The sequence below is a fragment of the Saccopteryx bilineata genome, chromosome 3 (assembly GCF_036850765.1).
Source record: "Saccopteryx bilineata isolate mSacBil1 chromosome 3, mSacBil1_pri_phased_curated, whole genome shotgun sequence".
NCBI lineage: Eukaryota > Metazoa > Chordata > Mammalia > Chiroptera > Emballonuridae > Saccopteryx > Saccopteryx bilineata.
Genome location: NC_089492.1, coordinates 223,142,360 through 223,156,295, shown reverse-complemented (window position 1 = coordinate 223,156,295; position 13,936 = coordinate 223,142,360). Strand labels below are relative to the sequence as shown.

General features: G+C 37.1%; 1 protein-coding gene across 3 annotated transcripts in view; it reads left to right on the top strand.

Annotated features, from left to right (window-relative positions):
- AK5 (adenylate kinase 5) overlaps positions 1-13,936 on the top strand; it is a 245,648-nt gene that overhangs the window by 10,106 nt on the left and 221,606 nt on the right. Inside the window, exons 3-5 of one of the 3 annotated variants that reach the window (XM_066268867.1) lie at positions 8,390-8,485; positions 12,753-12,922; positions 13,036-13,149. In XM_066268867.1, the coding sequence (XP_066124964.1) occupies positions 8,390-8,485; positions 12,753-12,922; positions 13,036-13,149 (380 nt within the window). Of the gene's footprint in view, positions 1-8,317; positions 8,486-12,752; positions 12,923-13,035; positions 13,150-13,936 lie in introns of all 3 variants that reach the window. The other 2 variants (XM_066268866.1, XM_066268868.1) reach the window with 2 other exon arrangements.

The following is a 13,936-nucleotide window of genomic DNA, read 5'->3' as shown; positions in this document are numbered from 1 at the left end:
ATCATAGCTGAAAACTTCCCTCAATTAAGGCAGGAAAACATCTCACAAGTTCAAGAAGTACAGAGAACTCCATTAAAGAGAAACATAAAGAAATCTACACCAAGACACATCATAATTAAAATAGCCAAGGCTAAGTGATAAAGAGAAAATATTAAAAGCTTCTAGAGAAAAAAAGACTATCACCTACAAAGGAGCCCCCATAAGGATGACTTCTGACTTCTCAACAGAAACACTTGAGGCCAGATAGGAATGGCAAGAAATATTCAAAGTAATGCAGAACAAGAGCCTACAACCAAGACTACTTTATCCAGCAAGGCTATCGTTTAAAATTGAAGGAGAAATAAAAAGCTTTCAGGACAAAAAAAACCTCAAGGAATTTACTACAACTATACCAATGCTGCAAGAAATGCTAAGGGGCCTGTTGTAAACAGATCAAAGGAAAAAGAATATAGCAAAAGAGGAATATAGTTTTAAAGAATAAAATGACAATAAACAATTACATATCAATAATAACCTTAAATGTAAATGGATTAAATGATCCGATCAAAAGACATGGGGCAGCTGTGTGGATAAGAAAACAGGACCTATACATATGCTGTCTACAAGAGACACACTTTAAAACAAAAGATGCACATACACTGAAGATAAAAGGTTGGAAAAAATATTTCATGCAAATGGAAATGAAAAAAAAGCTAGGGTAGCAATACTTATATCAGACAAAATGGACTTTAAAACAAAGACTATAGTAAGAGATAAAGAAGGTCACTACATAATGATAAAGGGAGCAATCCAACAGGAAGATATAACCATTATAAATATGCACCTAATATGGGAACATCTAAAAATATAAAGCAGACTTTGATGGATTTAAAGGGTAAGATCAACAGCAATACTATAATAGTAGGGGACTTCAATACCACACTAACAGCACTAGATAGATCCCAAGAAAGAAAATTAACAAAGAAACAGCAGACTTACAGAACATATTAGATCAACTCAATTTAATAGATATCTTCAGAACCTTTCATCCTAATGCAGCAGAATATACATTTTTTTAAGTGCTGATGGTACATTCTCTAAAATAGACCACATATTAGGGCACAAAAGCGGTCTCAACAAATTTAAGAAGATTGAAATCATATCGAGCACTTTCTTTGATCACAATGGCATGAAACTAGAAATCAACCACAATAGAAAAACTGAAAAATACTCAAACATTTGGAAACTAAATAGCATGTTATTAAATAACTAGAAAGCCCGGTGGTCATATGAAATGACCGCTGTTCTACAATAGATATTATAAATTGTAATTAAAATGATTTGTGCAAAGGTGTCTGCTAATTCAAACTGAATTACCCAGGGCAGGCGGCGAGGACACCCCGTTGCTTACTGCCCCACGGGGTTTCCCCCTTCTACTTGCTTAATTGCTTAAAGTAGAGTGCAATGAAGGAAACCACTGGCGGTACATTTCTTAAGAGCCACCGCTAGGGCCCTGACCGGTTAGCTCAGCGGTAGAGCATTGGCCTGGCGTGTGGGGGACCCGGGTTCGATTCCCAGCCAGGACACATAAGAGAAGCGCCCATTTGCTTCTCCACCCCGCCCCCCCTCCTTCCTCTCTGTCTCTCTCTTCCCCTCCTGCAGCCAAGGCTCCATTGGAGCAAAGATGGCCCAGGCGCTGGGGATGGCTCCTTGGCCTCTGCCCCAGGCGCTAGAGTGGCTCTGGTCGCGGCAGAGCGACACCCCGGAGGGGCAGAGTGATGCCACGGAGGGGCAGAGCATCGCCCCCTGGTGGGCATGCCGGGTGGATCCCGGTCGGGCGCATGCGGGAGTCTGTCTGACTGTCTCTCCCCGTTTCCAGCTTCAGAAAAATACAAAAAAAAAAAAAAAAAGCCACCGCTAGCTCAATAAATAAAGGTGATTTAAATAATAAAATGTTAATTCACATGTCAAAGATCTCTTTGTACACATTTCTTGTGTAGATCTTTGCATCATTTTTAAGCTCGCCTTGCAGACAACCATCAATTATTTTTAATTTTACGTCCATTCTTTCACGAACTCTTGAACAGGCAACATAAAGTTGACTGTGTCCAAATGCAGGCTCAGGTAAAAAAAATGCCAACACTCTTAAGCGTTTGGCCCTGAGACTTATTGATGGTCATAGCAAAGGCAAGTTTTACAGGAAATTGTCTACGTCTCAATTGAAACAGCAACTCTGTTTGAGATGGAGCCAAATCAATTCTTGGAATGACATGTATTTCACCTTTAGAGAAGCCAGTCAAAGACTTAGCTATTATGACATTATTTTTCAATTGGAGAACCTCTAGTCTTGTACCATTGCAAAGACCCCTTCTGGTGTTAAGATTTCTTAACAGCATAATAATTGCTCCAATCTTTAACCTCAATTTGTGAGGTGGCATGCCAGAAGGTGGGACTATTTGAATGCCGTGGCAGCTTCACCCCATTGGCTAGTACAGTTACACAAGCAACCAATAAGCTATTGGCGACAAACAGACACTTAAGCCGCATATAATAAAGATGAGTGGGTTAACAATGAGATCAAAGAAGAAATTAAGAAATTCCTAGAAACAAATGATAAGGAATATACATCAACTCACAATTTATGGGACACAGCAAAAGCAGTCCTGAAAGGGAAGTTCATAGCATTACGAGCATACCTCAAGAAACTAGAAAAAGCTCAAATAAACAATTTGACCCTGCATCTAAAAGAACTAGAAAAGGAACAGCAAGTAAAGTCCAGAGCTAGTAAAAGGAAGGAAATAATAAAGATCAGAGTGGAAATAAATGACATAGAGGCTAAAGAAACAATACAGAGGATCAATGAAACCAGGAGCTGGTTCTTTGAAAAGATAAACAAGATCGATGAACCTTTAACCAGACTCACCAAGAAAAGAAGAGAGAGGACTCAAATAAATAAAATTAGAAATGAAAGTGGAGAAATAACAACTGACACAACAGAAATACAAAATATTGTAAGAAAACACTATGAAGAACAGTACGCCAAAAAACTAGACAACCTAGATGAAATGGACAAATTCCTTGAAACATATAATCTTCCAAAAATTAATCTGGAAGAATCAGAAAACCTAAACAGACCAATTACAACAAATGAGATCGAAACAGTTATCAAAAAAACTCCCAAAAAAGAAAAGTCCTGGGCCTGATGGCTTCACAAGTGAATTCTACCAAATATTCAAAGAAGAACTAACTCCTATCCTTCTCATGCTATTTCAAAAAATTCAAGAGGAAGGAAGACTTCCAAGTTCCTTTTATGAGGCTAGTGTAATTCTGATTCCAAAACCAGGCAAAGACAACACAAAGAAAGAAAATTATAGGCCAATATTCCTGATGAATTTAGATGCTAAAATCCTCAACAAAATATTAGCAAACCGGATCCAGCAATATATGAAAAAATCATACACCGTGATCAAGAGGGATTTATTCTTGGGAGGCAAGGCTGGTACAATATTCGCAAATCAATCAATGTGATTCATCACATAAACAAAAGGAAGGAGAAAAACCACATGATAATTTCAATAGATGCAGAAAAAACATTTGATAAAACCCAGCACCCATTCATGATCAAAACTCTCAGCGATGTGGGAATACAGGGAACATACCTCAACATGATAAAGGCAATCTATGACAAACCCACAGCCAACATCATACATTTTGCTCAATGGGCAAAAATTAAAAGCAATCTCCTTAAGATCAGGAACAAGGCAGGGGTGCCCCCCTTTGACCACTCTTATTCAATATAGTTCTGGAAGTCCTAGCCACAGCAATCAGACAAGAAGAAGAAAAAAAAGGCATCCAAATTGGAAAAGAAGAAGTAAAACTATCATTATTTGCAGATGATATGATATTGTATATAGAAAATCCTAAAGTCACAGTCAAAAAACTACTAGACCTGATAAATAAATTCAGCAAGGTGGCAGGATATAAAATTAATACTCAGAAATCAGAGGCATTTTTATACACTAATAATGAACTGTCAGAGAGAGAAATTAAGGAAGCAATCCCCTTTACTATTACAACCAAAAAAATAAAGTACCTAGAAATAAATTTAACCAGGGAGATTAAAGACTTGTACTCAGAAAATTATAAAACATTGATAAAAGAAATCAGAGAAGATACAAACAAGTGGAAGCATATACCGTGCTCATGATTAGGAAGATTAAACATCGTTAAAATGTCTATATTACTCAAAGCAATCTATAAATTTATGCAATACCAATTAAAATAGCAATGACTTACTTCAAAGATATAGAACACATATTCCAAAACTTTATATGGAACCAAAAGAGAACACAAATAGCCTCAGCAATCTTGAAAAGGAAGAATAAAGTGGGAGGTATCACACGTCCGTATATCAAGTTATACAACAAGGCCATTGTACTCAAAACAGCCTGGCACTGGCATAAGAACAGGCATATAGATCAATGGAACAGAACAGGGAACCCAGAAATAAACCCACAGCTCTATGGACAACTGATACTTGACAAAGGAGGTAAGAGCATACAATGCAGTAAAGACAGCCTCTTTAATAAATGGTGTTGAGAAAATTGGACAGCTACCTGCAAAAAAATGAAACTAGACCACCAACTTACACCATTCACAAAAATCAACTCAAAATGGATAAAAGACTTAAATGTAAGCCATGAAGCCATAAGCATCTTAAAAGAAAACATAGGCAGTAAGTTCTCTGACATCTCTTGCAGGAATATATTTGCCGATTTATCTTCACGGCAAAGTGAAATAAAAGACAGGATAAACAAATGGAACTATATCAAACTAAAAAGCTTCTGCACATCTAAAGACAATAGGAACAGAATAAAAAGACAAACTAGGCCTTGGCCAGTTGGCTCAGTGGTAGAGCATCGGCCTGGCGTGCAGGAGTCCTGGGTTCAATTCCTGGCCAGGGCACACAGGAGAGGCACCCATCCGCTTCTCCACCCCTCCCCCACTCCTTCCTCTCTGTCTCTCTCTTCCCCTCCAGCAGCCGAGGCTCCACTGGAGCAAAGTTTGCCCGGGCGCTGAGGATGGCTCTGTGGCCTCTGCCTCAGGCGCTGGAATGGCTCTGATTGCAACAGAGCGACGCCCCAAGATGGGCAGAGCATCGCCCCCTGGTGGGCATGCCAGGTGGATCCCGGTCGGGCGCATGCGGGAGTCTTACTGCTTCCCCGTTTCCAGCTTTGGAAAAATACAAAAAAAGAAAAAGAAAAAAGAAAACAAAAGACAAACTACACAATGGGAGAATATATTTGACAATACGTCTGATAAGGGGTTAATAATCAAAATTTATTAAGTACTTGTAAAACTCAATACCAGGAAGACAAAAAATCCAATCAAAAAATAGGCAAAAGAAATGAATAGACACTTCTTCAAAGAGGACATACAGATGGCCAATAGGCATATAAAAAAATGTAAAAAATGCTCAACATCACTAATCATTAGAGAAATGCAAATTAAAACCACAATGAGATATCACCTCATACCAGTCAGAATGGCGCTCATCAACAAAACAACACAGAATAAGTGCTGGCGAGGATGTGGAGAAAAGGGAACCCTCCTGCACTGCTGGTGGGAATGCAGACTGGTGCAGCCACTGTGGAAAACTGTATGGAGATTCCTCAAGAAATTAAAAATCGAACTGCCTTTTGACCCAGCTATACCACTTTTAGGAATATACCCTAAGAACACCATAGCACTGTTTGAACAGAAGAAATGCACCCCCATGTTTATGGCAGCATTGTTCACAATAGCAAAGATCTGGAAACAGCCCAAGTGTCCATCAGAGGACGAGTGGATTAAAAAGCTTGGTACATATACACTATGGAATACTACTCAGCCATAAGAAATGATGACATCGGATCATTTACAACAACATGGATGGACTTTGATAATATTATACTGAGCAAAATAAGTAAAGCAGAAAAAACTAAGAACTATATGATTCCATAGATAGGTGGGATGTAAAAATAAGACTCAGAGACATGGACAAGAGTGTGGGGGTTACGGGGTGGGAGGGAGGAGAGGGAGGGGGTTGGGGGAGAGGAGGGGCACAAAGAAAACCAGTTAGAAGGTGACAGAATACAATTGGACTTTGGGCGATGGGAATGCAGCATAATCAAATGTCAAAATAACCTAGAGATGTTTTCTCTGAACATATATGTACCCTGATTTATCAATGTCACCCCATTAAAATTAATAATAAAAAAACATATAGGATGGAGCAAAAGTAAAAAAAAATAATAAGAAGCACAATGGTTGCTGTAGGAAATGTCATATGTTATAGAACTAGCCATATTAACAGGAAGTTCAGGATAGACTTCCTGGAAGAAGTGGCATGCTGATATTCAGAGACAGTAAGCCAAGTAAGTGTTAGCTAGTTAAAGATTGGATGAAGCTGCAGTATTCCAGGGAACAGAGATAAAAGTTCCTGATGTAGAGAAAAGGCTGAGATATAGACAGGAATGAGAGAAATTTAGTATTTCGGAACAGAGAAGGGAAGGCCGAAAGATACTATGTATATGAAATGCAGTGTGTTCCATATTCTTTTAGACTTGAAACCTGGCAATTGTTTTTGAACTGTCAGGTCCTTTCATTTCTTGTCTCAATTCTAACCACATCATTTACACCCAACCATTCATTTGTATTTCCCCTACAACCCTTCTAATCTAATCCTTCACTCCTCACTTGTGAATTTCTTTAGCAGCCTCTAAGCTGCTACTATTTCTGTTCCTAGTCTCTTCCCACTCAAATTCCTTCTAACCACCACTAGATTAATTTTCCTTAAAATTTTTCATATTTCATCATGTCACATTTTTTCCTCCACCAAAAAAGAACCTCCACTGGCTTTCTACCAGATTAAAGCTAAACACATTTACTCTGGTATTCAAAGCTCTTCACATTGTAGCCACATTCTACCTACCCATTCTCTGACTTTCTCCACTGGAAACTGTTTCAACAACATTGTTCTCTTTGTTATTAATTCAACAAATATTTATTGGACAGTGGCCATGTACCAAGCACAGGTCTAGACCCCACAAATACAGAACTCCAGATAGGTAAGGTCCCTGCTGTCCTGGAACTTAACATTCTAATGGGAGAAGACAACAATAAATAATTAAGAGACCTCTCAGATGGTGAAAAGGTGTGTGCTGTGCAGAGCATAATCAGAGTAATGCTGGACTGCACTAGAGTGCCTGGGATAGAGTGGACCTGTATCTATATTTATTAAATAAATGAACTACATGTGCATAAGCATTGACTCCAGGGGCAGCTACATATGGTTGTTAAAGTTGTGATGGTTGTGCACCACACAATTCTAGGAAGTACAATTTGCAGAGGCCAAATAGATGTATACAAACAACCAAGCAAGAATTGTCAGTACTTAAGAAGGTTCCTACAGGGCAGGGGTTGGCACACTGTAAGTCATGGGCTAACTCTGGCTCACTGCCCCTTTTTATGAATAAAATATTTTTGGAATACAAGCACATCCATTTGTTTATACAGGGTGGATCAAAGGTAGGTTTATAGTTGCTGTATGGAAAATAATACATAATTAATAAATAATAATACAAGAATAAACTGTTTTGCTTACTCACGACTGTAAACCTGTTTTTGCTTCTCCCTGTAAATGACTGCATTCCTGCTACTATGGCCAAATTGAGTCTGCGACTGCATGTCCTTCAAAACCCAAATTATTAACTATCTAACCCTTTAAGACAAACTTTCTTGACCATTTACAAGATGGGCTCTTGTTCAAGTTGAACAAAACCAAACTCATTTAGTTTTTAAATATTTGCTAATTGGGCCCTGGCCGGTTGGCTCAGTGATAGAGCATCGGCCTGGTGTGCAGGAGTCCTGGGTTCGATTCCTGGCCAGGGCACACAGGAGAGGCGCCTATCTGCTTCTGCACCCCTCCCCCTCTCCTTCCTCTCTGTCTCTCTCTTCCCCTCCCGCAGCCGAGGCTCCATTGGAGCAAACATGGCCCAGGCGCTGGGGATGGCTCCTTGGCCTCTGCCCCAAGCGCTGGAGTGGCTCTGGTTGCAACAAAGCGACGCCCCCGAGGGGCAGAGCATCACCCCCCCTGGTGGGCAGAGCGTCGCCCCCTGGTGGGCGTGCCGGGTGGATCCCGGTCGGGCGCATGCGGGAGTCTGTCTGACTGTCTCGCCCCGTTTCTAGCTTCAGAAAAAATACAAAAAAAAAAAAAATTGCTAATTGAGTAAGTGCCAAAAATCTTTTGTTATGTTATTTTTTTTTTCCGTTTCAAAGTTATCTTACTCTTTTGCAGTAATGCCTGAAAATTCAAACTTTCCGTATCGGCGGTATGATCGGCTTCCTCCAATCCATCAATTCTCCATAGAAAGTGACACGGACCTCTCTGAGACTGCAGAGTTAATTGAGGAATATGAGGTTTTTGATCCTACTAGACCGCGACCAAAAATCATTCTTGTTATAGGTATGAGGACAGAAACAAAATTCTCTTACTATTGCTAACCTTGTTTATATTTCAAACTACTATGTCAAGTATGTATCACATTTGCAAGTTCATATTTAGTTGGATAAAAAATGACAAATGAGAAACAGAAGCTCAAGACACAGTAGATGGAAATATTTTAGCATAATTTTCAATAAAACAAAAATTATTATAATTATATAATCTAATGTTATTGTACTTTTATTGAATCTATTACAGTGTCATAGAAATTCTCTATAATGAATTGAAAGTAAGTACTAATTACTTCAAAATTTTTGTCTTATGGTTTTGTCTGTTTAATTTTTAATATAGATAATTTAATTTATTAGTTTTCTAATAAACATGATGTGTTTTTCCCTTTAATTCAATGAATTGAATATTTATTCACTACTAACTTTAAAGGAAACAATAATAATAATAAGTTGATTAAGACTCATAAGTGGATTTTCCTTATGGCACACTGAGAACTACAATAAAATGTAAGTTTCGATGTTATAAAACAAGCATATCTGAAAGAGTAGTGTTTTATTTTACACAGCACATAAATCCGATAATTAAACAAAATTATAACAATAATAGTTCATCTTAAAAATGCCACTATGAATCTTATATTGAATATGGAAATATCAGTCTGATGCTGTTTCATAAGGAATAGATATAAAAAATGTTTTAAGTATTTTTTCAGAATGCATTGTTGACCACTCTTGCAAATTATAAATTTCTCAAAATCTATGAAAATTATGAAGAGATCTGTGTACCTGGAACATATATAGTCATTGTCTCACTACCAGTTTGACTCAGCTTTTGCAGAGATCATCAAAAGCAAAAATCTAATGTGAAATGCTCAAAGCTATTCTAGCCAGTAACTGTTAACAGAGGGTAAAATATCAATAGATGCAGCCTTCATGCAAAGAAAAACTGCTCCAAAAAGACACAACGATAATGGCAACTAGGAAAAAAGCATGCAAATAAGCATACCAAGCTATACAAGAAGTTCACCAGACTAGAAAGTGTCACATTTGTCTATCTCTAAGCATAGTGAAGATGAAATCACAAGCATGTTTAATCCTGAGTTGTTTAAAATAATATAATAGGAACAAAACTTAGAAGTTGATTTTTCGAAAGTCAAAATATTCTTGTAGTGAATGGTAGTCACTCTTATGTCATAAATTTCTATCTGTTCTTGAAAATGGAAATTTTTTGTGCTTAAAATTTTGAGGTTCTTAACAAAAGGCAAGGAAACGCTTTGTTAAAAGAACAGCAGAAGAATAATTGGAAAATATTTCAGCATTTTATAATTAAATATTCTTTCAATGTTTTTCTTGTTGCTATTAGTGGTGATTATTAACAAGATGACAAAGGAGACTTGATTGACCATGAATAAAAGTGTAATACCAAATCTCTCCTGTGTAAAACAGCACATAAGTGAATGTTTTGTAATTATTAATTTCATATAAAAATGAGTAGAATATTTCAATAAAACAAGACCTTTGGAGAAGATACAGAGGCTCAAATCTCCACCTCACAGTTTATTTTTCACTCAGTAAAATCAACTTGCTTTCCAAGAGTGTGATTTTGGTTTTAGACTTGCATGCTGTATTTTAACATTTTATGGATTACAAGAATGATACAAAACCAATGACTATAAATAACTTTTAGAGGACTGAGATAAAAGAAGAAAGGAAGAGGTAAACTTTAAGAAAATTGGGGCAATTTTATGACTTTTGAGGAATTATAAAATAACTGTAACTGAATCTTATAATTTTTTTTTAGTTTCAACCTGGGGGAGTGGTGAGGAGGTACAGACAGCCACATGGCGTCACATCCAAATAAACAAAATTTCCCTTCTGAAAACAGAGAATTTTTTTAAGTTGCCCTTTTTGGCATAGATCTGAATCTCTCTTATGTTAATGTAATTGTAAAATCTAAGAGTTAGATGGGTCCTATATTTATAAGTATTAGAGAAAAATAAATAGAACAAAATTAAGCTCAGTCTGATTTCAGAAGGAAGAATGTAAATAAAATTAATTAAGAAGTTTCGGTAATCAAATTCATTCAATAAAATAAGGCTATGCTCTGTCAATTGTGCTAATCATAATTTTTTGTTCTTTTCTACTGTGTTTTTTTTAAATTTTATTTATTCATTTTTTTATAGAGACAGAGAGTGAATCAGAGAGAGGGATAGATAGGGACAGACAGACAGGAACGGAGAGAGATGAGAAGCATCAATCATTAGTTTTTCATTGCGCGTTGCAACACCTTAGTTGTTCATTGATTGCTTTCTCATATGTGCCTTGACCGCGGGCCTTCAGCAGACCGAGTAACCCCTTGCTGGAGCCAGCGACCTTAGGTTCAAGCTGGTGAGCTTTTGTTCACACCAGATGAGCCCGCGCTCAAGCTGGCGACCTCGGGGTCTCGAACCTGGGTCCTCTGCATCCCAGTCCGACGCTCTACCCACTGCACCACCACCTGGTCAGGCTGTTCTTTTGTACTGTTGCCTCCATTAGTTGACAAACATTTTTTTTTCTTGTGAAGGTGCCATAGCTTCTTTAGCATGTTTAATTTGTTTTAATTTAGTGAAATTTATAATCTATTATTTTGATGGTTTGTGAGATTAAGTGTGAAAATATGGTTTATAAAGACAACTTTCATTCTTCAGGAATCAACTCAATTTGAACTTTTTGGTGGAGTAGTTACGTATTTTTTTCCCTGCCATTCCATGATTTGCCCATGGATTAATTGGCTAAAAACATCTATTTAGAACTGAAACTGACTTTTGATTTGCCAAGTAATGAATTTAATCTGCTAATAGTTCATAATGTTAAATCTAATAGAATAGAATTTAGAGGTTCTTAAAAAGAGAATGATCAAAAATGTAAATAAATTCTTATCCTAAGTTTAATAACGCCATGAAAAGGTCAAAGTCAGATATTACTAGGTATATTAATTGGGATTGGGGTTAAGAAATGGTTCTCATTATATCAGTTGATCTTAGGCTAATGCACATTAAAATTTTTAACGAGAAAATAAGCCCTGGCCAACTAAGTCTCCTCAACTGGGACTCTTCTTTCAAAAACACATAGCAGAGCAAAACACCTGTCTTTCTTTTTTACTTGTTTATTTGCAAGAAGAATAAAAAATATTTACCAAGTAATAAAATTACTTCTACCCCCCCCAAAATATTTACATTGAATTAGTAGGGATAGCATCAACCCACTTTTATCGAATTTTTATTTTCAACATTGCTTAATAAATTATATTTTAATGAATATTACCAAAGCATCTCATTATTTATTAGATGTCGACATGTAAAGATATTTTGTCTACAGTCAATAATTTATGCTTAAGTATTTGAAAACATTTCATTTTGATGATTGGCAGCAAATAAATCAAAATGGGCTGGTTGTTATGTGCTTTGTTTTGAAATTTGGTCAGACTTTAGATTTCAGTTCATCTATATTGTTTACAAATATAAATTAACTAAAATAATCGGTATAATTTGGAAGTAGAATCTGAGCCATATATTTATTTTAGTACTTACGTTTTTAAAAATAAATGGTAACTAACGATTAGTTTTGAATTATTGCAAATGTTGATTATTTCACACTAATGTATCACAAAATCAAAATTATCATGAGTTCTATAAAATTGTTCTAGCTTAAAGATCTATTTCATTCACAGTGGATATTTACTGTATAATAGTTCTTTCGAATTAAAAGGAGATAAGGCAGGGGCATGCATGAAGAGAAGAAGTTCAAGAAAAGATGTAAATAAGTCATGTCAATATTGGTGTGCCTTTGCTTCAAAAATAATTGTTACATTTCACCACATTGCACATTAAGTCTTTGTTGACATGAGCCACATGTCTGCGATTGCAGTTGTCCTTTGTGTGCTATTGATTTTTTTGTTTGTTTATGAGAAAACTTTGAAAGTTTACAAGGAAAAATAGTGAAGGTTTCTTTCAACCACATTGCTCAGAAGACTTTTTAAATTTATTATTTACAAAACTAAGTAGAGGAAAAACTGTCTCTTTCATCTAATGCAGTTGATCATGACAATTCTACCCTTTCCTTGGTTAATCTGCCCTTGCTCTGCATTTGGAATGGGATTGAGATGCCATAAGTGGAACAGTTACCTGCGCTGGTACTATCGTGCTAGAAACCGCATCTCGAGATGCAGGTAGTCATTATACAAAAGGGAGTTTCTTACTGTATCAGAAGATCCCAATCTTGCCTGTTTTAAATAATAGGTGGTCCTGGAAGCGGAAAGGGCACGCAGAGTTTGAAAATCGCAGAACGTTATGGATTCCAGTACATTTCAGTGGGAGAATTATTAAGAAAGAAGATCCACAGTACCAGCAGCAACCGGAAATGGAGTCTGATTGCCAAAATAATCACAACTGGAGAACTGGCCCCACAAGTACTGCTATAGAATTTGCTTTTTCATTTTTAAAAATAATATTGTAGTTTTTATACCAGTTGTGAATACACTAAGTGTAACTGTATTTTCTTCATCCTTTTCCTTTATAAAAGGAAACAACAATTACAGAGATAAAACAGAAACTGATGCAGATGCCTGATGAAGAGGGCATTGTCATTGATGGATTTCCAAGAGATGTTGCCCAGGCTCTATCTTTTGAGGACCAAGTAAGAATATCTCTTTATATTTTAAATGCCTTACTTTTGACTTAAAAGTTTGAGTTTTTTTATAAAATGTTTCTTGAAAGACTTGTTATTCGGAATGAGCTCTGGCTTCGAAAAGGGCAAGTACATCAGAATGAGTTGGCAGAAGGTATTTCCTTGGCACACAAGCTTAAAATTTAACACAGGCACCATCTCTGCCAAAAAGAAAAGATAAAAACTAATAATAGAATTATTTTTATTAAGAATGCCTCTCATTATAACTTTTATTTCAAAATCTTTCACCTAAGATTGTGTTTTTAATCTTTGACTACTAAAAACAAGCCTCGGTCAGTACCACCTAGGGTATAAAAAATCACCTGTATTTGCATTGTTACACTAGGAAGCCTTTTTTCTTGGGTTTGAAATATTAAACTACCTCCTTATAACAGGAAGGTTCAGGTTTCCAAAATTTACTCAGACTTGAGTAGATTATGCCTGATCTGCATCCAACACATTAATTTTTTTTTTTTTTGTATTTTTCCGAAGCTGGAAACGGGGAGAGACAGACTCCCGCATGCGCCCGACCAGGATCCATCCAGCACGCCCACCAGGGGGCGACGCTCTGCCCACCAGGGGGCGATGCTCTGCCCCTCTGGGGCATCGCTCTGTTGCGACCAGAGCCACTCCAGCGCCTGGGGCAGAGGCCAAGGAGCCATCCCCAGCGCCAGGGCCATCTTTGCTCCAGTGGAGCCTCACTGCGAGAGGGGAAGAGAAAGACAGAGAGGAAGGAGAGGGGGAGGGGTGGAGAAGC